The sequence below is a fragment of the Hydra viridissima genome, unplaced genomic scaffold (assembly GCF_058129835.1).
Source record: "Hydra viridissima isolate aposymbiotic clone 2 unplaced genomic scaffold, HvirCarnegie_v1 scaffold_5, whole genome shotgun sequence".
Classification (NCBI taxonomy): Eukaryota; Metazoa; Cnidaria; class Hydrozoa; order Anthoathecata; family Hydridae; genus Hydra; species Hydra viridissima.
Genome location: NW_028324304.1, coordinates 5,326,435 through 5,351,478, shown reverse-complemented (window position 1 = coordinate 5,351,478; position 25,044 = coordinate 5,326,435). Strand labels below are relative to the sequence as shown.

General features: G+C 27.1%; 2 protein-coding genes across 7 annotated transcripts; one reads left to right on the top strand and one right to left on the bottom strand.

Annotated features, from left to right (window-relative positions):
• Positions 1–165: 165 nt before the first annotated feature.
• Positions 166–6,113, bottom strand: LOC149888143 (glutamate--cysteine ligase catalytic subunit-like). The gene is made up of 17 exons (XM_090087415.1): positions 5,292–6,113; positions 4,347–4,483; positions 4,104–4,213; positions 3,956–4,005; positions 3,766–3,835; positions 3,428–3,496; positions 3,167–3,283; positions 2,909–2,967; positions 2,664–2,800; positions 2,504–2,578; positions 2,275–2,391; positions 2,046–2,184; positions 1,746–1,951; positions 1,444–1,630; positions 1,275–1,333; positions 954–1,074; positions 166–867 (listed from the first exon to the last, which is right to left on the bottom strand). Exons 1-17 carry the CDS (start codon positions 5,308–5,310, stop codon positions 593–595), a joined length of 1,947 nt encoding a protein of 648 aa, XP_089943541.1. The 5' UTR covers positions 5,311–6,113; the 3' UTR covers positions 166–592.
• A 1,816-nt stretch (positions 6,114–7,929) lies between these two features.
• LOC149888142 (potassium voltage-gated channel subfamily KQT member 2-like) lies at positions 7,930–24,790 on the top strand. 6 transcript variants are annotated; one of them, XM_090087796.1, is made up of 17 exons: positions 7,930–8,074; positions 8,209–8,336; positions 13,196–13,311; positions 13,851–13,947; positions 14,228–14,354; positions 15,746–15,827; positions 16,061–16,157; positions 16,654–16,791; positions 18,010–18,120; positions 19,075–19,170; positions 22,195–22,558; positions 22,876–22,936; positions 23,145–23,220; positions 23,458–23,552; positions 23,932–23,957; positions 24,142–24,203; positions 24,416–24,790. In XM_090087796.1, the coding sequence occupies exons 2-17, from the start codon at positions 8,313–8,315 to the stop codon at positions 24,479–24,481; spliced, it is 1,638 nt and encodes a 545-aa protein (XP_089943922.1). In that variant the 5' UTR covers positions 7,930–8,074; positions 8,209–8,312; the 3' UTR covers positions 24,482–24,790. The 6 variants fall into 6 exon arrangements, with proteins under 6 accessions (XP_089943922.1, XP_089943924.1, XP_089943923.1 ...); XM_090087797.1 differs by having other exon boundaries at positions 7,963–8,086; XM_090087798.1 differs by lacking the exon at positions 19,075–19,170.
• The last annotated feature ends 254 nt before the right edge of the window (positions 24,791–25,044 follow it).

The window sequence follows — 25,044 nt, the reverse complement described above, 5'->3', positions numbered from 1 at the left end:
AGTGGGCATGCGTCGTCCGCGCGACGTCCATAAGACGTCCGTTAGACTTCCAGACGTCCTTAGCACGTCCGTGGGACGTCGTGCGGACGACGCATGCCCACTGGGAATAGAGTGTCTCGTGAAAACCTCCCCCCCCCCCCTGATAAATTTAAAAAAAAGAAAACATTTTATTTAAACACAACTTATATTTAATAAATAAAAGCAACGTTAAAAAAATGGTTATGTTTATGCCATTTGAATAAATATGAATAAATAAATATCTACAATAAATATATTTGCTGAAATTTCATTTCAACGTAACAATAACGTCGTAACGTTCAATTTCACTTATTACGGAAAAACTTTTAAACTAATTCGTTTATTTTTTATATTTTAATTTTTGACTAATTTTTAGAATGAAATTCTTAGTACAAATGTACCACACAAATCCTTATAAATTTACAAATTAAGTACACATAAACTCTTTTAAGTCATTTTTAACGATAACCGCTGTAATTCCTTATGTATGGTTAACGGTTCTGTATCAAACTCCCATCATCGACGTAATTCGAACATTACTATCTTTAAAAAATATATCAAGGTTCTCTATAAATTATGCCAGTAATTCTTGCTTTCTATCCTGGCGTATGCACTTGGTAATTCTTTCGACTTCCTCCAACATCTTCTTGCAAGACTCTGGTACATGAGAGCATGTTTTGGTCTTTGCATTAGCAAACAGTTCAGGACAGTTTTCCTCACCGTTGCTGATTTTAACGCACTTTTTCATAAGATCGTATGTAATTTCTTGCGAAACAACGGAATCAAATTGATAAAGAGGGTGTGAACGGATAAACGAGCGAATCCATTTGGCAGTCGTCATAACTTGACCTATCCATAATTAACAAAAATTGCAGAATAAGTTGCTTATTCAACTTTTTGTAAATTTCTATATAAAAACTTATCAACATATTTACCTGATGCTCTGGCCCTGATAAGTGTTAGATATTGACTTATTGTACACCTTGTATCAACATCAATATCCAAATGGTTGAGATAAAATTCAATTACGCCCATTAGGCCAGGAAATTCATTGCCCTATATTAAAAAACTCCAGTAAAAAAAAAATAATTTCCTATCTTTGACAATTTAAGATTAAAAGTAATTGTATAAAGTAGTTACATAAGATGATATTTTCAGGCTAATATTTATTATATCATATTTATATATTTTATTTATACTTAACAATTCTTATTATCTATTATATTTAATTTTAAGTATATGTTCAAATAACAAACCTTTCCATTGATAATTTCATTAATTGTCATTTCCTCATAAGATGCATCATCATTTTCACCTGAGTCATAAAAACAGTTCTAAGTTTCTTTATTCAAAATTGAAACTTCATTATTTTTATATCTTAGAGAATAGTTTTTCAGTTAAAAGATTTAAGAGAATTAAAGTTACCTTTTTCTAAATTCTTTCTGAAATAAAATTTTTGCTCAAGAACTGCATCTCGCTTCACACCTCTCTTCATATTCTCTTCCACTTTTGACATTGGGATAATGAGGTTCAAATTGTATGAGAGAATGACTCGTGTTAGTAACACAACAAATGTGACATATGCAGCATTTTCAAAGTCAGTTAGTTGAGTCTAGAAAATAATGGAATAGATAACATTTTTTTTTGCATCTGAAGCTGAAAAATTGCCAGCACTTTTAAATTTGTGAGTTTATTATTATTGGGAAAAAGCATAAACAAGTGTTTACCTCAATTGGTCTCATTTCTACCCTCCATCCAATGTTACTTCCTGGAGGAGGAGGTTTAAATCGAACTGATTGCCAATTAGTGGAGTTTATGTTTTCAAAGTGATCTACTTCATCCTCGTCACTTATATGCAATTTTTCTTCATATACAGCTAGTGGATCACGAGTAAAAAGATGTGCTACATGTTTTGCAAGTTGCTCATCCAGCCCTAGTTAATCAAAAAATCAAAGGGTAGTTCTTAAAATCAGGATTATCATGTAACAGGAACAATGAAATCTAGAACAGATTGGTTTGATTCTTACCTCCATCAAGCAGGAGTTTTAAATGTTCTTCGTGGTAAATAACAGGCATATCATTAAAAGCCTCACCATCAGGGGAGATATACATATCTACACAGCTGTATCTAGACTTTGGTAATACAAATTTTTGATCTTTCAGTGGCTAAAAAAGTGAAGAGGAATTTTATTTTACATAATTGTGTTGCAAGTTAGTTTCATATATTGAAAAAAACAAACTATTGAGTGAGGTTACCTTTAAACCAAGCTCTTCTTCAGTTCGGTCATCACACATCATAGAAATATTCTCCCACCTTGTGTCAGTATCTAACAAATACCCTTTAATACATGGAGAACTTGCTGAGAGTGCCATCTAAAAAAATTATTTCTAACCCTTAACTAATAGCTATGTTGCAAAAGAGATAGCAAGCTTTAATACAAATTCATAATACAATTATTAACACAACATAAGTTCAAGAACTTACAACAATTGGAGCAAGAACTGCTTGCTGATCATATAAGACACGAGCCTCTGGAACATTGCATGCTTGAAATGTCACCTAAACAAATCATTTCCAGTCAACACAAATATTTGACAACTAAATGAGTAAAAGTAAATAATTTTATCAGATTAAATCAACAAACCTGAAGACATCCACACCCTAATCCAAGTACTACTGAGTCTAAATGTACATGGTTTGGTTTCAAAACAGCTTTATCCTCGACAGCAAAATCAGGCACTTCTTCCATGAAGGGGTTGGGAGTATTGACATCACGAAAAACTAGAGTCAGATTAATAATATCTTTTAAGTAAAACTGATTTAAACAAAAATTAAGCAAAACATATTTAATTACATAAAGTATATTTCAGAATATTTTTAAACTCTTACTTGGAACTTCACCATAAACTTTTCTTTGTTTACGCATGGTTATCATTTTAGCCAAATTTCTAAAGTATTTTAAGATCAAACAAATTTAACAAATTCCTGTCACTAACTTAACATTTAAAGTATTTATTAGTGATGATGAAAATTGAAGTCTTAAAAACTAATTAAAAACCAAGATTACTGAAACAGACACTACAAATTATTTTCTGTTTTTCATTTAATTTTCAAATATTGAAAGAATTAAAATTAAAATTCTCATACTTGAACCGTGGATGAAGCTGATTAAGGACTTCATCTGGGACATACAAAGATCGTGTAACATCATTATTTTCTATCTTAAATTCAATTGGTGGATAAAAGGAACTTGGGACACCAAGCCTAATTTGTAAAACAACCATATACTAAAACATCTGTAAACATGTATACATATTTATTACAACTTAATGAAATAATATTTATCTACAGCTCTTAATGTTTGTTTATATTTTTTATAAATTAAACCAACTAAAATAAAAATACTACCTTGGGTATGTTGATACTGTTACAACATTTTCACCTTGTCCACTTAAAAGTGACAACAATTCTTTCCTCCTTATAAGTTAAAAAAAATATTTTATATCATAAATAATTTCATTTTTCAATTTAATAATATAATCCTTGGTTTATTACATGTTATTTATCATATTTGTTATTGATTAAAAAATACTTATAAGATTTATTGTTTATTACAAATTACATATAAGATTTACTGTTTATTGGTAGTTTATTATACGCTCAACAAAAATTTACTTTGTTGGAGCTTTTCAATGTGTTTCTCTCTTTTTTTATATAATGAAAACTAAATTTTTATATTTGTTTACCTAAGTGTCATGTTTGCTTCAACAGTGTTAAAATGGGCAATATTGCCACCATAGGGTGTTCCAGGAGATGCTGAACAAAAATTTAATAAAGAAATATTGAACAAAATAAAATATCAAGAGTAAGCACAAAAGGAACTAGCACATTAAAAATGACTTTACTGATCACTAATATATATCGGAAATAACATACACTCCATCATATATTCACACATTTCTGGCCTCCATGCAGTTTCTGTTTCACTATAATATAAGCATGTATAAATATAAGAATACAATATTTGTATAAATAAAAGAATACACCAGAGCATGGTTAAATCAGTAATAAACTTTTATCGTACCCTGGCTTATCATTTTCTGCTTGCTGTAATATTTCAAGAAGATCTTTAGCCTTATTTAAAAGAGGAGCAGATTTTTCTTCATCATTAATCTTGATCATAAACATTTCAATCTAGAAATATGACTATCTAATTATATATGTGTGGTATAGTAATTACATCTATATTATGATGTAAGAATACTAATGTGTAAACTGAACTTATATGCATGTATAATCTTTTTCACGTACTAATAATGTTAATTACCTCATCTCCCCACTTTAAAGTGTCATAATTGATATCTTTTACTTTATTATACCAATTAACAAACTGAATTAAACCATGGGTCTTTATGTGATCCTTCCATATTTGAATCTCTTCATAGGTCAAGGATCGTATATTGCCTGAAAAATTAAGATATAGTTGAAATGAGTTTTTAAACAAATTACAGTTACTTACTAAACTATTACTAAAGCTAAGTTTTAGTAATAAAATTATTACAAATATCTACTAAACTATTGTTAAAACTTAGTTTTATTAAGGATTTAGTAAATAATTTTAAATATTTATATCTAAAAATAGATATATTTCAATACAGCTACTATATTTATAGCAGCAGTTGTTTACAAGTATATAAATTCACGAAATTTGATAGTTTTAGAAACTTTTCACTGGTATCTTTGCAGCATAAATTGCAAATGAATAATTAAAATGCCCGATGGTGTAAATTGAAAACGAAGTAAAAACTTAATTCTTATAAGTAAGAAAACAAATTTTTAGCAAAAAATGTTGAATCATTTTTTTTTTTGTTATTGGGGTTGAGGTTAAATAGTGAGAGCGACAGAGAAACGGTAACGAAATTTGTATATAACCGTTACCTTGACACTATATAACCGTTTTATACTACCGTTGACAGCCGCGTAGCCCTTTCGAAAAAAGCCATCCTACTTTAGCTGCAGACTTCAAATAGCAATTTATAAAACAAACCCGTTCATGTTGATTTTTTAGAAAGCAAAAATATTTCAGAGAAATTTTTTTTCTGATATTCAATTTTAAAGAATACCCAGTGGAAAAGCTGATTTCCATAAAAAGCATTAACAAGAAATACAAATTTTAAAAAAACCTTTAAAATGATAACTAGTTAGCAGGAAGACCGTAAAAAAGATAAAAACTTAATTAAATATATAGATTGCTAAGTTCAAAAAAACGTACCTCCAGTTAAAACTCCCATTGCTGTAAATGTATCTTTACAACAGATAGAATAAAGTCCTCTTCTCTCAAATGGGTTTTGTAAAACAAAACGAATTCAGAAATAAACTTTCTTCGAACTACGAAGAGAAAAAAAAGCTTCTTAAACGAAGATAAAAAAAAAAATCTTTTGATCTAAAACGATCAGCAACAGTCGACTGCACTTGTTCTTTTTTGACTGTAGATGTAACTGTCGCTTTTTATATAAGATTAGAGGCATAAATTAATAAATCTAGAGTTTATTCACGCTTTTAATAATGTATATTTTTTATTTTCTTAGTAGGCATAATTTTGTATTATATATTTGCATATAATAGTATTTGAATAATAGATTAGCATCACAGTTGTGGGAAACTAATATTTTACATAATCGATGCTTGTAAAACTTCGAGAAATTTTCCACATTCATTTGTAGCGAGTTGTTTTTAGCCGACAAAATTTTTTGGACGATCAGTTTTACAATGTCTCCTCTTATCCACATCTATTTTCACGAATTCAATATTTTAGAAAAAAGAAACACGCATGCGTAAAAAATTAGTGTTGGACTTCTAATCTCCAAAGATTAAGTAAAAAGCTCATAATGAGCTAAATAGCGATATAAGATTTTATTTCATAGGTCTCAATTTTACGACTGTTGTATTTTTTTTTGCTAGCTAAACTCTCAAGTTTGGAGATTTTTCCTGCGGCTCTATAAAAGACAAAAGATTGTTTGATTAAGTACTAATTAACACCAATCAGCCAGCTTATGGCTTAGAAAACGTCTAAAACCAACCTTGAAATTAACTTGATTGAGAGCTCATTAGAAATTAATTTTCAGTAAAAAATCTTAAAATATTAATTATGCTAAGAGAGAAAAAAAAGGCGTTTTTTAAAGCATCGATTCTTCTTATAACTGAACTTTGAAACAGTTACGAAACTTTTGAGGGAGGGACTTTATTGATATTTGTTCTTTGAGATAACGAAATGTTAACTATACGAATGTTTAACTAATTGGCAGTTACCTTTGCGTCACATTTCATCTTTCTACATAACATGTTATTATCAAATTGAAGTTAATGTATCTCTTTTTTAATTATTCTCCTTTATTTGTGCTGTTAAAATTCTAATTTTATCTCAAACGTTAGTGTTAAAGTTCTAATTTTACCGTAAACTTTAACCGCTTGAGCACACGGTATCAATTTTTTATCCACTGTAAGTCAAGTTTTAGACAGCGTGTGATTCGTCTAACACAAACGGTGCATAATTTTTCGATTATTATTAGAAAATATTTTCACATTCCAAATATTCAAAAAATAACTTTTTTTTTTGTTTTGTTTCAGATAGATAGATAAAACTCTTTTCGTTTATGACCCTGTAAAGTTTAATTTCCACCCCCCACCCACCACCCCACCCCCACCCACCGCCTCCATTTATCTCCTAAAGTAAAACTTTAAAAAGTCTAAACTTTTAAACGATAAAATTTATTTTGAGTTTCTTAAAAAGATCAAATGCTGAGATTAATAATATTTTTAAATCATAGATTTTAAAACTCATACCAGCGAAGAATCAGTAAGAATCTGTAGCTAGTCTAAAAGAATAGATATTTTTAACTACTGAAATTTCTTTAAATAAGAAAGGTTGGTAATTAGGTATAGATTCTCATATCTTCTTGCATAACTCTTTAACAACTTGTTTCGCTTAACTGGTTTTGTCAGGAAATGTGCAGTAGGATGTTGTCCTGAAACAATTAGTTTTATTATAACTTTGATTATAGCAAGTTTTTGCAGAGTGGAATGATGAATTTAAATAGAAACTTATTCGTCCTTCCGTATGACTGATTTTTCCCCTACCTTAATATCCTCATCCTGTGTCGATGCAAGGGCGCAAAGCCTTACAAAAACTTATACAATCGGTTTAGGTTTCTCTGTTGATTGTTATAACTAAATCTGAATCTTGCATAGTTGAAGACTTAACATCTTGTTTGAAAATAAGTAATAGTGAATGTGCATAAAATGATTATAAATAACTTAGAAGTCTAAATGCTTCAAATGATACAAGAGAAGCCTTCTGTTATTGTTTTTAGAAATTATTCTTAACTACGTTATCAAACAGTTTTTGAGCAATAAAAATCAGAAATCTTAAATTTTAAATCATTTTTATTTACCATAAAATCATTAAAACTTTTTAAAGATTTGTTGATATTTCTAAAATTACAAATTTAGGCCACTTTCTAAGTTGTATGAGAATTTTTTAAATATAATTTACTTTAAGTTAGAACAGAGTTTCGAAGTTTACAGCATTAAAAAAGTTTTTTTTCATACAAAAACTTACTAACTTTATGTTTTAGATTGTTTTTTGTTTTTTAAATTTAAAGTGGAGAGTTTAAGGAAGGGAAGGAGAGAAGAGAGAGAGAGAGGGGGGGGGGGGGAATTCTTTTCAATTTAAAGTTTGATATCGTTTTTTTTAACATTATTTTTGACTACTTTATTAAACAATTTTTTGTTACCGTATATTTTTGAATAATTGTTTCCTAAACTATATTTTTAATAACTTTGGTTCCAGAAAAAGCAAGAATTTTTTACTATATTCGAAATTAAATGTCAAAGTGTTTATATTTATTTTCAGCAGGGAGATTTAAAAAAAAAAGCATTGTAATTAAACAAACAATTGGTACAACTTTTCTTGTTTGGACGCTGTCGTTTAACTTAAAAAAAACGAAGCATTTCGCATTTGATACGTCGAGCTTAATATTTCAAAAAATGAATCAGGTATGACTGCAGGTATCGGCTTCTTTTTTTAATGAATCTTTAAAAACTTGACGTTTTGTACTTTTCTTTTTTAAGTATCAATTTACTAACAACCATAGTCAAAACAAAATTAAAAAATTTATTCCTTTGTTTAGCTAATTCAGCCTAATAAATGAGCAGTTTGTATGGTATATGCGGTTGATTTCATTTAAGCATTTTTCTGCCCAAAAACTGATTCAAAACGAAACAAAAGTATCAGATGGATGCTGTAACAAAAGAAAAGGTAATATTGACACTCATATGCACATATACAAAGTGCACATGTGCGTATGCATGGATCTTAACTGATGTAACTTTATATAAATCAGTGTTGAATATTGAAAAAATAGAGAAAGAAAGTGCAGGATCTATCCTTTAAAAAATTTAAAATTGGTACTTAATGTTTTAGGATCAGCAATATCTTTTAAGTCGAAGCGATGTTCACTTGCTCACTATATGATCGATTCTAATTTTTACAATTAAGCTTTATGTAGCTTTCTTATTTCTACCTTTTTTGCTGTTGAGGTTAAAATGAATTTAAAGAAAGGATTTTAGAAAAAAAACAGCACTTTCTGTTAATCTTTTCCTAGATGCTTGGCGTGATTTAACAGTTTTAACGCTTCAAAACAGTTTTACAATTCTACATCACTTTTAAATTTAATGGCTCTCAAGTGGTCTCAAGTGGTTTGCACATCAGAGTTTAAATAGTGTTTTGCTTAAGCCAATGTAAACTTTATCGTTATAATCTGTTGTGTCTGACGCAAGGATTGCTTTGATATATGTTCTTTGTGGAAGAAAGTTTAGTAAACGTTTATTACCATAGTTGCAATTACCATAGTTAGATCTACCAATCGTTATTGTGTGTTAGAATCACTTAATGGAAAATAAATTTTGGGATGGTACGGATTGATAGTAGACTTAATAGAAGATATGCAGTTGATTTTAAATGTTTCTTTTGTTATAATAATTTTGACTTGGATAATTCTCTTTGTTTTACTCAAAGGAAAGCAGTTTGTGTAAACATATAAAAATATAAACATTTACAAAAAAGTAAAAATAGTTTTATAAAAATTAGGACCTAATGGTATTTTGTAAGTGTTGGTTTGTCGAAAAAAAGCAGTTTAGCTTGAAAATCTTTCAATACTTCCACCGACAATTAAATACAATAACCATTTGTTTAACTATGATTAGAAGGAGATTCAATGAAGGGTGCAGATTTAGTAAAGGGTGCAGATTTTTGGAAGGGTGTAGATAGTAGTGGTTTTTTCAATCGCATTTCTGTAAACAGCCAAACCAGACAACACTTAGATAACTGATATAAAGAAAAACTGAACCAACTTGTTGCAAAAAAAGCGATTGTAGCCCGTATTTCCAGTCATAAAATAGACTATAAAACTTGACTATCATTTTATTACTTGGCGTGTCGCAAGCAGACTGATTTAAGTGTTTCGACATTTACAGGGTGTGTTAAAAAACAATCGCGACAATTTAAATCACCAGTAAAAAATAGCTTTTTTCCCGGTTTCACTTTCTACAAATTCCAGTAAAAAAATATTATTTTCAGTAGAAAATAATTAATCTCCGGTAAGTAAATAAACCGCCAGTAATTAATTTTATTTCCAGTAGATAATACTTTTTTTCCAGTAATTTAATATTAGTTCTAGTAAAATAAATTTTATATATATATATATATATATATATATATATATATATATATATATATATATATATATATATATATATAAATCTAGTTGTAGTAATAGTAGTAGTAGTAGTAGTAGTAGTAGTAGTAGTAGTAGTAGTAGTAGTAGTAGTAGTAGTAGTAGTAGTAGTAGTAGTAGTAGTAGTAGTAGTAGTAACAGCAGTAGCAGTAACAGTAGCAGTAGCAGCTAGCTAGATCATTTTACTTTCATGTAAGATTTTTTTCAATTATTAGAGCAATATTCAGATTTCTTTTAATCATAATACATTATGAATTCCATTCCTCAATACTCATCAGAAAGTGAAGCTGATTCACTACCTAGTTCTCCAAAAAAAAAAAAAACTTACAAGCAATGGGAACTTGACTGCAAATTAGAAAATTTAAATGAAGTCAAAGAATTTTTGAACAAAGAAAAAAATTGGAGTTTTGATTTTCGAAACAAAACTGAAGAAGGTCAAAAAGACTACTACCGATGTAATCTTGTGAAAGTTAAAGGAACTCAATGTGCTGCAAGCATTTATCTTTTGTATGACAGTTTCTCATCTAATGTATTATTATACAGAACAACTTCACAACACACACATGATTCTATTGAGACTAAAAGGGGAGGTAAACTTTCTGAAAAAGTTCAGTTAGAAATCAACAGACTTTTTGATTTGCAAATGAAACCCAAACAAATTCGTGACTACTTGGCCAAAAATGACTTTTGTGTACCATCTCAAACACAACTGAATAATATCCTTGCAAAATTGAGAAAGAAAAAGTTTGGAGTCACTAACATCAGTCTAGGTGAATTGGAAAAGTGGTTTATTGAAAACTCTTCAGTGCCAAAAGATGAACATACAGCATTTATTGTGTCCTATACAGTGACATATGATGAAGAGTTCCTTTTCAGATTCTTTGCTTCAACCAAACATTTGCTTAGTCTTGCCAAAGATGCAAAGATCATCCATGCTGATGCTACTTACAAACTCATTTGGCAAGGCTATCCAGTTTTTGTTGTTGGTACATCTGATTCTGACCGCCATTTTCATCATTTTGGCATAGGAGTTTGTATGTCTGAAAAAACTGCAGATTTTACATTTTTATTTGAAGCATTGAGAAAAGGTGTCCAAAATATTTTTGAAGTTGTTATGACTCCTGAGGTTTTGGTTTCTGATGCTGCTCAATCCATTCAAAATGCTTTTAAGTTATTTTTTGGTGAAGAACAAAAAATTGTGATGTGTTGGGCACACATGTACCGAAATGTTTCACAGAAAATTAAATCCATGGTGAAAATAGAGAACAGAACATCAATTTTGACAGATATTGAAACATTACAAAAGTTATCAAGCCCAGAATCTTTCTTAATTGCCATCAATCTGTTTTTTAAAAAGTGGGATGACCAAGAACATTTGTTTTTACTTTACTTCAAAACAGAGTGGGTTAACACTAACTCCAATTGGTATGAGGGCTATAGGCATTTCACCCCAACCACTAACAACTGTCTTGAGTCATGTAATAGAGTAATTAAAGATGAGCACACCTTTCATGAACGATTTCCTATCAGCAAGTTCAAAGTTGTTGCTTTGCAGATGATTGAAAACTGGTCTTTTGGTTACAAAAATAATCTGAAGTTGTTTTCAAAAACAACAACAATCAGTTTGGCTACCAAGACGTCAGCATACCAATGGGTAAAATCCAAGAAAGAAATTCTTACAGAAAATAAAGAAGCAGAAAATTTTTATTACATACCAAGTGGGGAGCAAAATGTAATTAAAAAAGAAGACATTTTGATCTACAAAAATCAAAATGATGCCACTTTCGATGAATTTGTTAAGAACCAATTTGGAATTTGGGTGGTTCAGATGAAAGATGACAGTTGGCAAGATGCAAAATGTACTTGTCCTCATTTCTTCAAAAATTACTCCTGTAAGCATTCAGTAGGAGTAGCAATACGTTTGAAATTGTACAATCCACCTCCTGAAGCCAAAAATATTCAAATGCACCAAAAAAGAAAGCCAGGTCGTCCAAAAAAAGCTCGAAAAGCTTTGCTGATTCAGTGAATAATTCCTGATGGTTATCTGTAACCCTGATTTAAATCTATTGGACAAAGTATAAAGTTTATGTAAAGTTTAGCTTAGAAGAAGTTTATGTGTTTAAGTGAATTTTAAATATCAATCTTCAAGATAAATAAAACTAAGTTTAATGTAAACATTCGTTTAATTCAAAATAGATTATTGTTTCTTTTGGAATTATATTCCAAAATCTATTTACACTTAAAGTATTTTTCACTTGAGCACTTGAAGTATTTTTCAAAAAAATTTTTTCTACTGAAAAACAAAAATTTTCTACTTGGAAGTTTGAATACCGGAAAATAACTTTTAAAAAATTAACTTTTTACTGATAAAAAACTGATTTCTTACCGCAAACATTTTACTGGAAAAAAGTTGTTATTCTACCGGAAAAAATATTATTTTTTACTGGAAATAAGTTACTGGAAAAAAAATTAAGTTTACCGGAAAAATGTGAGTTTAATACATAAGACTTTATTGACAGCCAAAAACAATCAACAATAAATATGTTCCGAGATTCATGAACTAGGGAGTTAACGAATCTCGGAACGTATTTACTGTTGGTGTTACATACCATGAAAAATTAATGAAAAGAATTATCAAAAGTATCTAAATTTTGACAACAAACAACTTCACTAAAGCACGTAAACCTCATTGAATAGATTCAAATAAATTAATATAAAATAAAATTTACACTTTCGATTTTAGTGTTAAAGTCTGCTGAACTTAGAAATGTTTATTAACAATATTTACTAATGAAATAGTAAAATGACATAAAATTACAAATAACAAAACTATAAAAATTATTTATAAAAATAAAGAAAATTGACCTGTGTATGTTATACTCAATCGTTAGTAAAATATTCTTGTTTTTGAAATATAATGGAACAATTTGCAGCAAAACAAAATCTCATAGCTAGGTTTGTTTTTAGTCTTACAGATAGTGCTTAATAAATTTTAAATCTTAAAATATGATAAAAGCATTAAGATTTTATTTGTTTTTAAAATAGAGTTTGATAATTGCAGTTTTTACTTTTATTTTATCTTATTGTGAAAAATTGAGCTCCAAAAAATCCTATGAATGTTTTTTTTAATTTGTCTTATCACTGTGTTAAGCATTCAATAAAAGGTTATGAACAATAATACAACAGTTACAAAGATTGCAAAAAGATGTTAATAACATGTGAGTTAGTATTTAAAAAAAAGCACCAGATTAAAATCCTTTGAAGAAATCCTTTTTTAATTTATACTTATTAACTATTATATCCTATACTGTTTTTCTATTTTATTTATCATGTATCATCTTTTTATCTGTGTATTGATGCTTTGAAAGAAAACTATTTTTAGATAAAAAAACAAAGAACTCAGCAAAAGTTCAATTCCACATACCAACTAAAATCAGACATCTTTGGCTTTCTAGAGAAACCATGTACAACATTTGGAATTGTTTATCATATGATTGTGTATGTTATATTTTTATTTGCTTGATGATATTATGAAAAAACAGTAATTACTTATGAGCTCATCTCATAGAAATTTTTTTTATCTTGTTGTCAGAGGTTTATAAACATTGAGTTGAGTTTTAAGGTTACAAAATTTGAATTTAAAAAAATTCAAGCTTACAGATTCTGTAACATAAGTTAAGAATTCTAATTAGTAGTATACCTATCTTCATTAATTGCTTTGCCCAAGTAGGCAAATAGTTACTTGATATATAATTCCATGTCTGTTTATATGTTTTTCAATATTTGTAATGCAATACTTTTAAGGGAAAATGCCTCACCCTCATGCGACAATATTTTTGAATAATTTTTTGGCATTTTAATCTGGTGATAAAATCTTTTATATCTCTGTTGTATTAGTAAGATTGTATTTGAGTATAAGAGTTTGAAAAAATTGAACACTATCATTTTGAGTTTTTATTTAGAAGAAATATATAGGGAATGCATAAAATTTTATAAAAAAGAAAAAAATCCTACTTAAGTTTTTTTTTTTCTTCCAGGTTCTCATTAATTTTATCAAGTTTATCATTAGATGTAATTGTCACTATTGATGCATTTGCTACAAACATCATAGTTCATGATGTTATTTACTATTTGGTGAGACGACTCTTTTTTTTGAATTATTGCAAATATATTTACCCAAATATATTTGCAACAATTTTGTTGTAAATATATTTGTCCAACCATTATACATTTGTCCAAATATAACATGTTTGTGCAAATACAACATATAATTGCATATATCACAAGTGTTGTAAAAAATGTAGCTTTCATGAATGCTAAAAGACATTTTTTCATGCTTTCGTATCTGCTATCTTTTGTCAAGTGGATATTTGTTGTTGTTGTTGAGTGGAAGTTTTATTTTTGCTTATGTTAGGAAGCCTCAATGGCTGTTATATTTACAGTGGAGTATTCTTTACGATGCTGGTCGTGTTCAAGCCAAACTCAATATATGGGGTTCAATGGACATTTGCGCTTTATTACAAAACCATTCATGATAATAGGTAACTATGTTGTATGTATGTATATATGTATGTATGTATGTATGTATGTATGTATGTATGTATGTATGTATGTATGTATGTATGTATGTATGTATGTATGTATGTATGTATGTATGTATATATGTATGTATGTATGTATGTATGTATGTATGTATATATGTATGCATGCATGCAAATATGTATGTATGTGTGCCAAACATTTTTGGTAAAAAATTTAAGGGTGGCCCTTGAGCATTGATGAGTGATTGAGTGTGGAGTTTCCATTCTTAAATTATACAAGGATTTGGAACTCAAATATTTTGTATAAAATAATGATTATGTAAGTTGTAAATTTTCCAATTACTGAAACTTCCACTTTTCGGAAAATACCACTATTTATTTGGGAAATGAAAATGTGAATAATACCTTAATCAGTAATCATAGTTCATTAGTAAACCAAGTAAGCATTTAATAAATTTTTTAAATCTGGATGGTCACCACTAATTGTTAAGCAAAAGTTATGAATTTTTGCAAATAATTTTATTTATGTAATTGGGAAATGCTAGGAGGGTGCCAAAGTTTAAAAATATTAGGATAGACCTCAAAAACACTCACACTTATTTATATAATATATTAGCAGACAAAAGCTTGAAGCACATTTTGCTTTCTAACTTTTACAGGTTGATAGATTTTTTATGGTAGTTTAGTATTACTTGTTGACTTTAATTGCTTTTGTAGTTTTTATTCCATTAATTTACAAGTTTCAAAAGTAATTAATGGAAATTGCATAGCATAAAATGATGTTATCATCATGTTGAATCAAAGCAAATAAAGACTTTTTTTTTCAGTGCCTATATTCTGTCAAATAATGAGTTAATTTACATCAGTTCTTTGTTGGATAAACTTTTTCATTAAAAGCTGCCTGACAATGTCTTGATAATCTTAGTAAGAACATCAATCAGTATCTTTTTTAAGGACTTCTCTTTGTGCAAAAAGAAATTTTTTTGCATGTGGTATTTTATGCTAGGCATTAGTAAGCATCACGATGATTTATTTGTAAATAGCTTGATGAAAGTACCATGATCAAGCTATTTACAAATAAATTAAAGTAAGTCTGACCAGTCATCTTGCAGTTGAACCAGTATGTTGCAGTTCCATAGGAGTCAAAAATCATAAACTTTGATAAGTCACTCCAAGGATATTCTCCCTTCATTTTAATGCCCTGTGAAATGAAGAGTTCTTAGAACAAACATTAACATCATCCAATTTCCATAAAATGCTTTTGAAAGTTGTGATGCATCACAGTTAAAAACAAGTTAAGCCAACAAATTAAATTGAATAGTGATAGTAACAACTAGCCGCCGTAAATATTCTAGCAGTTTCTAACAATTGATTTCAAATTTACTATTTAGATATGATTTTAATATTGGCAACAGTTGTTGTTTACTTTACCCATGATTTAAACAGATTGCCTTGGAGATTCTCAATATTTCAGTAAGTTTTACTTTATAATTACAAATCTTCTCAGCAAATGTTTTTAAATATCTTCGTTAGAAGTTTTAACAAACTTGGAGTTTGTTATGTAATAATCCAATTTATTGATATTTTTCAATGAAATGCACAATCAATCAGGCTCCATTTTAAGACTGAGTTAGGAAGAAGCACAAAAAGTGTAAGTCATCAAATAATTTTCTAAAATTATTTCAAGTCACTGGTTTTCATTTTAGATTTCTGAACGTTTTGCAAATACTTCGTATTTTACGGTTAGATCGGCAACAAGGTGCATTCAAGATCATGAGTGTTGTTGTGTATGAGCATCGACAGGTATCTTTAAGTGTTGAAATCTATACTGAACATTTGGGTGCTTATGAAATTAATTGAAGAAAATAAAATACAGATTTTAGTTTAAATAATATTGTAGCATTTCTTTCAGGCTGGCTTTGTTTAATGCATGAGTCCTACTAAAAATGTTGATATTTCTTTAAGTAGATTTATTATGTTAATGCATTAAGTTACTTTTTGGCATACAGTGTTGATAGGTTATTATAACATTAAAAAATGTTTTTAGTTCTGTTCTGGTTTTTTGAACTTTGAGGCAATTGAGTATTTTATGAAATACATTTAAGTGATTTACAAGGAATCCAAAAAGAGTTAAAAGACTTAACTCCACATCTTTTTAAAAATATATATTATACAGTTTCCATATTGAAATTATCTAATATGGAAAAAAAAAATTATTTATTTATTGCAAAATTGTTTTTTTTTTTTTTATTATTTATTGAAACAAAACAAAAAAGAATTTTTCTTAATTTTGCTTTAGGAGCTGATGACATGTTGGTATTTAAGTTTCATTTTGCTTGTGGCCTGCTCATTTTCTGTTTACATTGCTGAACTAAGTGATCCTAAGGTGTCATCTAATAAAGTTAAAAATCTTGGTGATGGAATGTATTTTGGAATGGTAAATTTACTTTTTTTTTTTTTTTTTCCTTAAAAAGATATCTTATGCAAGAAGTAGCAATCGATTTTGGGCATTTTACATAAACAAAATATTGGCTCATGATAAAAACATTGAATTAATGAAATAGCCCACTTTATCCATCAGCTTTAATTCTATTAAAAACATATACAATGTTGTTAAAATGAAACACCTTTTTTTTACATGCTATAAGTTATTGATAAATAACTTTATGTAACTTTATGAGTTCAGTTATCTAAAAGTGAAATTTTTCTTTTTTTGAAAAAGAAATGGAAACATTTATTTTTTTCTTTTTCTTTTTACAATCCTCTTTTTAACACAGTATACTATGATAAATAATTTATGGTATATTAAAGTTTCTCTTATATACATGTTGTTGTTGTTTTTTTTATCAGCATAACACTTACAAACTTATTTATATCATATCTAGACTCACCTTTTGTTAAAAAATTAGCATATATTCTATATGTTAAACATGTTTTCATATACTCTATATGTTAAACATGTTTTCCTTAAAGAAGTGCTTACTATTGCTGGTGATTATAAAAAAAGTACTGTTACTGGTATCTGTTAAGAAGTACTTACTATTGCTAGTGTCTGTATTATTCTAGAAAAGCCACCTGTACATTAGGGCAGTTATGATTTGATTACAAAGAAAAAAGTTTCTAAAGTAATATTTATCCACAAAAAGTTTATTAATTGAATCAATCTGTTTTGTAAATCTTTTTTAAAGTGCAAGCCTGCCAAAAAAGTCAAATACATCAAACTATTTGACAATGTATAAGTTATAAAAAGAATTAAAAAAAAAAAAAAAGTATAAAGCATTAGTATTACTACATGGTGGTATTTAAGCATTAGCAAATTAAGACAAGTCATTTTATAAACTAAATTAGTACAATCTTGTGATCCTGGTGAAGGGCTAAGATTAGCTAAAATACCTGTATTTTAGTTTACTTAGCAGGTCACTTAAATAGGTTCTTTTAAAGTAATTAAACTCCCTTACATGTATTGAAGCTAAAAACAATTTTATTTGACTGGTCATATCTTTTGGTTTTATTACTATTTTAACTAATATTTGTTTGACATGTTTGTAATTATAATTACCTTTCTTTTTTAGGGTATCTAAGGTTATGGTTTAACTTAAAATTAAAATTCATCAGCATTTAATTAAAATTTTTATTTTTTCATTTTATCATTTAGATATCTCTTTTAGCAATCGGCTATGGAGATTTCAGTCCAAATAACTGGGTCACTAAGATTATGGTTGTGGTATTTTCTTTTATTGGTACTGCCTTCTTTGCTCTACCAGCTGTAAGACTTTTAACTACTTTTACAAAAATTGTGGTTTATTAACAATAACTTTAAGTAAAAAATGATCCTTTTTTTATATTTCTGGGCTGGGTAAAATTTACGTATTTGTGACATTTTTCTGTGAAATATTTGCAAAGAAATTAGTTTGAGAATGCTTGTTCTTGAAGTATCTTCTGAGTATTGGAAACAATTACAAATCAAAATCATTACCTTCAATTGGAGCCCTTGAGCAACAAATTAAGCTCCTTAAATTTTGAAAACTTTGTAATTGATTTGGTTAAACTTTTTTTTAATGTTTTAAATCCAACAGCAACAAATCCAACAATTAAAAGAACCAAAGTTGTTATTTTTTCTTTACTTTTTTTTTCTCTTTAGAATTAAGAAATTTTCTGTAGAAATTGTCTAGCCAATCAAGTTGGTTGCAATTTTTATTCAGGGCGTCATGTTCTCCAACACTGACACATTGTTTATATTACTTGATCAAATACTTTGATTTTGAATAAAATATTAAATTTAAAGTAATAGCAGTATGTTACAATCAAAATTACTGATATTGTTTGCTACTATAATTATTTTTACTATCGATAATGCCATTATTGCTGCTTTGCAGGGTTTTATTTTCTAATTCTGAAAAGCAGGAAGTTTTGCTAAATAAATTAATTCCTTTAAATCCATACAAATGCAAATCTATATATTTTTTTGAAGAGATAGGTTACATTTTACTTTATTCAACTATACCATGGTGTATACAGATTGACATTGTTACCTTTTGGTCTTTATTCAATTTAATTGCTGCTCATTTTATAAGCTAAATAAGTACACGCTAAAATACAGATTTATATTAGAACTAATAATAAATTTGATAGATTTTTTATATTTTTTTTTTTTTTAGTTTCTATTTTGATTAATATTTGTTTGAGATGTTTGTAGTTAGAGTTACTTTTCCTTCTTCAGGGAATCTTAGGCTCTGGTTTTGCTTTGCAAGTAGCTCATAGTAAAAAAAAAAAGCATTTCAATCGAAGGCGCCATCCTGCTGCTATGTTAATTCAGGTTTCTTAATCTAGTAATTTTCAGTATACTGTAAGAAAACACACAAAAATCAACAGAAAATCAAATATTTTTATTTCAAATCTGTAAATAAAGTTATAATAAACATTCTAAAATATGTAGTCTAGAAATAATAATAATAATAATAATAATAATAATAATAATAATAATAATAATAATAATAATAATAATAATAATAATAATAATAATAATAATAATAATAATAATAATAATAATAATAATAATAATAATGATAATAATAATAATAATAATGATAATAATAATAATAATAATAATAATAATAATAATAATAATAATAATAATAATAATAATAATAATAATAATAATAATAATAATAATAATAATAATAATAATAATAATAATAATAATAATAATAATAATAATAATAATAATAATAATAATAATAACAAGAATAAGAATAAGAATAAGAATAAGAATAATAGTAATAATAATAGTAATAATAAAAATAATAATAATAATAATAATAATAAAATAGTAATAACAATAATAATGATAATAATAATAATAATAATAATAATAATAATAATAATAATAATAATAATAATAATAATAATAATAATAATAATAATAATAATAATAATAATAATAATAATAATATTAATAATAATAATAATAATAATAATAATAATAATAATAATAATAATAATAATAATAATAATAATAATAATAATAATAATAATAATAATAATAATAATAATAATAACAATAACAATAACAATAACAATAACAATAACAATAACAATAACAATAATAATAATAATAATAGATAGATAGATAGATAGATAGATAGATAGTTAATAATAGTTAATAATAATGATGATAGTAATTAACATTAATAAAAAAATTAGCATGATGTTTTATCTAGTAATAAGTTAGAATTAAATCCACTTGTTGACTTGTTGCTTTAAGAAAGTTAACGCCTAACATACAAATATTATTAATTAGTAATATTTTAATTTAGTATCAATGTTCTGACAAAGCTTTTGTTAACCAATTTTTTCAAATTTAGCCTTTAGCCATCTTCAAAAATTTCCTAAGGATTCATGGTTTTCCAAAACAATATCAACAAACTTTTAGTCATTTTATACTTGGTTTAAAAAAGTTTATATTTTTAATTTTTCTGTTTCTATGATTTCTTTTTGACTGAAAATGAGTATGCAATAAAAAGAGTTGTGTTTTTCATTTAAATAGGCTTTTTGTAAAATGTCCAAAAATTTAATATAATGGTTCAAAATACAATTATTTAATTTGTTTTGAGATATTTTTGAGGTGATTTATTGTGTTTTTTGATGTCAGCCACTGGTAACCATTTCAGCAGTCAACATGTTAAAGATAAATTGAAAAATTGACACTTACCTTTTTTTTTATTTTAAAATATTTGTACTTTCAAAGCCATGTTTGAAAATGAAAGAAGTTAATTCAGATTTTAATTGAAATTTAAAATATCTTACTTATAAATTAATTCTTACATTCAGTATTTTGATCATATATGTTGTAAAGAAATTTAGTTTGTTTAACATTAACTAGGAAGTACAGCAAAAGCAGTTTGCAGCATTTATTTTCAAAAATTCCTTTCATATTGAAATTAAAGTTCAATTTAAAAAAGTTTGTACTTACAAAATGAAAAAAAGATTTTTTTAAAAAATATTTTTGTCTCTTACAAAATGAAAAAATATTTTTTTCATTTGTAAGTAACAAAAATAATATTTTAAAATTTGTATTCAGTCTAGTTTCCATGATATAAGCAATCAACTAATGAAGTAAGATTTATAAAATGCATGATGCAACTTATGCTCTACATTTCTTAATCCATATTATTACAAACCAATAGAAAACTGCCCCTCTCCCCTTACCAAGATAATGCAATATTAGTTTATATTAAATCATATCCTCTAAAGTCACAGTATCTATTGTCTTGCAAGCTAGATGGTATTTTAAAGAACATTATATGTAAATTTAGCTCAGATTTATGTGTATTTAGCCTTGAACCTGTATAAAAAATATTTGTTGCAGATATGTCAAAAGAGGCAGAAAAGGGCAAAAAGTAATGACAAGATTAATGACAAATTTGAACTTTAGGCTTGCTTATTATAGTTTTTCTTGATAAACATTGAAAATACATGTGCTCACTGTTGCCAATATAAATTATATGTTATGCTTTGGGGCGTTTTTCATTTCCTGTAGTTGTAAATGTAAACTGTTTATTTAGATGGAAATAAGATCCAGCTAAAAAAATCTCAATAGTATATTTGAATTCACACACATGTGAAGTTCATTAATAAATGAGACATTTTGTTCCTGAAACTTAAAAAAGTTGAAGATTTGTAAAACAGTGTAAAGTGTGTTTAAGTTAAATAAGCCACGCCTATTTGATATAAGATTCATCTCCTGGTCATTGGTATATTTCTTTATTAAGTCAATAAATGTAAGTTAAGGAAATATTTTATATAATATGTTAGTAACTAATTTTTGTAATTTGATAAATTCATTACAACATATAAAAAAACATGATTTGTTGCAAAGTGCTTCTGTTATTTTTGCATGTTTTTAAAATAATAAGCAATTCGCATTCATAAAAATATTTTTATCAAATTGCTAGAGTTAATACAAAAGATGAATTTTTCATGGGGTATTTTTACAAGGAAAACTGTTTTTTGTTTTGCCATTCTTTAACTATTTCAAAGTAAGTTATAATAAAATTTTGTGTCTAATTACTTTGATTTTACAGAGAAGATTTAAAATCTATAACATGAATTTCTAAGATGCCTCTGCTTGAATAATTTTAAAAATGTTCAGCCAAAAAAGTTATGACACAGCTCTTTTTGAGCCAATCATCACTATAAAGAAACAGCAATAATGCTATAAAGAAGTTCTTTCTTAATTTTCAAAATCTGTCTGAAACTTTTAACATATTTTTTTGTAATGGTTTTTTTTTTTTTTTTTTTTTTTTTTAATATATTTTTTTAAATACTTTTGTCACTTTAGTATGCTTGGAGATATCATTCCACAAAGCCATCTTTATCATTAGCTAGTACATGGTTTAAGTACAATGTAATTATTGAAGATATGCTGACACCCATATGCATTGATGGAAGTTTACCTTCTCTTCATGATGACCATAGTTGTGTTGGAATTTTGTGGAAAAGCAGCCAGATGCTTAGTCATAAGTCAAAGAGTGCTAAGCGAAAATGTTCTCCCGCTGTTGATACTGGTATTTCTTCTGTTATTGGCATTCATGATCAGTCTCACGAAAATGAAAGTTTCTTCTTTGGTTATCAAGCTGGTGAAAATCAACTTCATGCCAGTATACCCAATCACCTGACACCAGTAAATAATAATGATATCAGAGGTAATTTAAACTCAAAAATGTCCATGTGTATTTAAAAATATACATTCACATGTATATACAAACATATGTGAGAACAACATAGAGGTTTAAAATAAGACTCTTTATGGCTTGCAAAATAGTCAATAGTACTTAAAGCTAAACATAATAGGTTGCTTTAAAAGTTATAATAGGTAGATTTTAATTATTTTAGAAAAACTGTTTAGTTAAGTTTTAAAACGCAAGTCTCTGTTTTAGTATATATTCTACAAAGACAAGCGCATAGCCTGTCTTCTTTTTATTTTTTAATAATTATGTTTTCATTTTATATCAACTCATAGGCAAGCTCAACTCTGAATTTTCCGAGGAGCATCAGAGACTTTTAAATATCACCACAAGACCGTAAGTTTAATAGTTTTTGCCAATTCTTCCTCGTTTTGAAATGTACTGAAATGTAAAGAATCCTATTTTGGTTTTGAAATGTACAGAAATGTAAAGAATCCTATTTTCGTTTTTATAACTTTAATATTTTTATTTTTTAAATTTCTTTAATATTTCATTGTTTTCTTTTTAATATTATGTAAATTATGTCTAAATTTTTGTTTTTAAGTTTAAATAATTCTGAAAGACACTTTGTGCGATTTCTTATAAAACTCAAATTTAATGTTGCTCTGAGAAAATTCAAGGTATGTCATTATATTTATGATATTTAAGCTAATTTATTTATTCAATGGACACAATTACATTTTTATTATTTTAAACAGCTGAAATGTTTTTAACCAAATATATATGTGTTTATAAAGTAGATGTTTTTGTAATTTATTCTGTGCTCTTTACTTACACAAGAAAAAGCGTTCATTATGCATTTATTTCCACAACTAACACAACTGTTTTTGTTATTTTTTTTCGTGGTATTTGACCAGATTGCTCAACGCCCTTATGATATTCACGATGTGATTGAACAATATACTGCAGGACAAGTTGACATGTTCAGCTTAATACGAAAGTTTCAATCGAGGTTCGTCAATAATACTAGATCTTATTTTTATTGTTCGATTTCCTTCAAGATAGTTTTTTTTTACTTTTTTGCTTAACATTAATGTATTATATACTTGCAACTTAATTCTTGCTTTATTAACTTTTTGTTTGACTTAATTTAACTTTTGTTTAACTAAAATTAACCGGAAAATGTCATAAATAAAACAAGATTTTATTTCTTGTGGAGTTTTTTTATTCTAGTTTAAAAAGTTTAATAAAAGCACTGACTAAAATTACGGTAGTTGTGTGATTCAACCAGTGAAATGAGCTTCGTCATACCAAGATTTTATTCTTTTAAATTTGACCTTAAGAAAGTTGATGAAATTTTATCAAATAATGAACGATTTCTTTTTTTTTAGGGTTGAAAATGCTCTGGGAATTACTGGTTGGTTGTTGTTTTTTTTTTTGGAAATTGCTATTATTTTTATTTATCGTCGTCATTTTATTGTCGTCAATTGCTTTTATTTTTATTTATCGTCGTCATTTTCATTATAATCGTGATAATTATACTTATTAGGTTTTTTTTTTTTTTTACATTTTAAAAAGTTAATAAATCCTTATGTTTAAAGATGAAAACCGTAAAATAGCAACACCATCTCTAGCTAATCGAATGGAATCATTTGAAAAAAAGGTGATTATTGTTATTATTATAAATTCTTTTTTTTTTTTTTTTTTTTTTTTTTTTTTAACTGCTTAACGTTTTCTTAAACGCTTAACAAATACCATGCGTGTTTGCGTACCTAATCTTCCCAAGGTTTTGATGGATTTTGATTGATATTTGTAGTTATCTAGTTTTATTATTACAAGCATCAAATGTTTGTTAAATTTTTACTTTCTCTAAAGATTGACAACTTAAATATGAAAATGGATGAACTTATGGAAATGCTGAATTGCGGGCGTCTGACATAAAAGAGTTGTGAATTAGCTTGAGAAGTCTCTCTTTCAGAAATCTGTTTGCGATTTATGCAATAATTCTGGTGAATCGGAAACCTGAAGAAATCTAGAGAAATTACTCAGAATTAATGTTTACGGCGTAGTGGATTTGGAAGAGCAGAACTTATGATATCAAGATGTTGCTATTCTCGCAAATTAAATTCAAAATTTACCCTATCGACTGTAAATCTTAAGTATCTACTTAAAAAAGGTGTTTCTATGAATACAGCAACCATTTTACTTTTGTAAGGTTATTGAAAAAGAAATAAAGACAGGCATTAGAAAGATTTTGACAAATCCGTAAGTATACAAAAACGGTAGACAAATGTAATCTCTAAAGTAAATAAGGCCCCAGACTCGAGTTGACTGTACCCATTTTTATAAGAAACAATAAGCATCTAGGTTAATGACCAGTATTAAATATCTCTTTCTAAATATTTGTGATTTTTTTGCAATGGTTTCAACATTCAAAGATGTTAAATGATTTGTGGTTTCACAAGCTGAGTATTAACTAAGGTATGATTAAAAATAACTAAGTT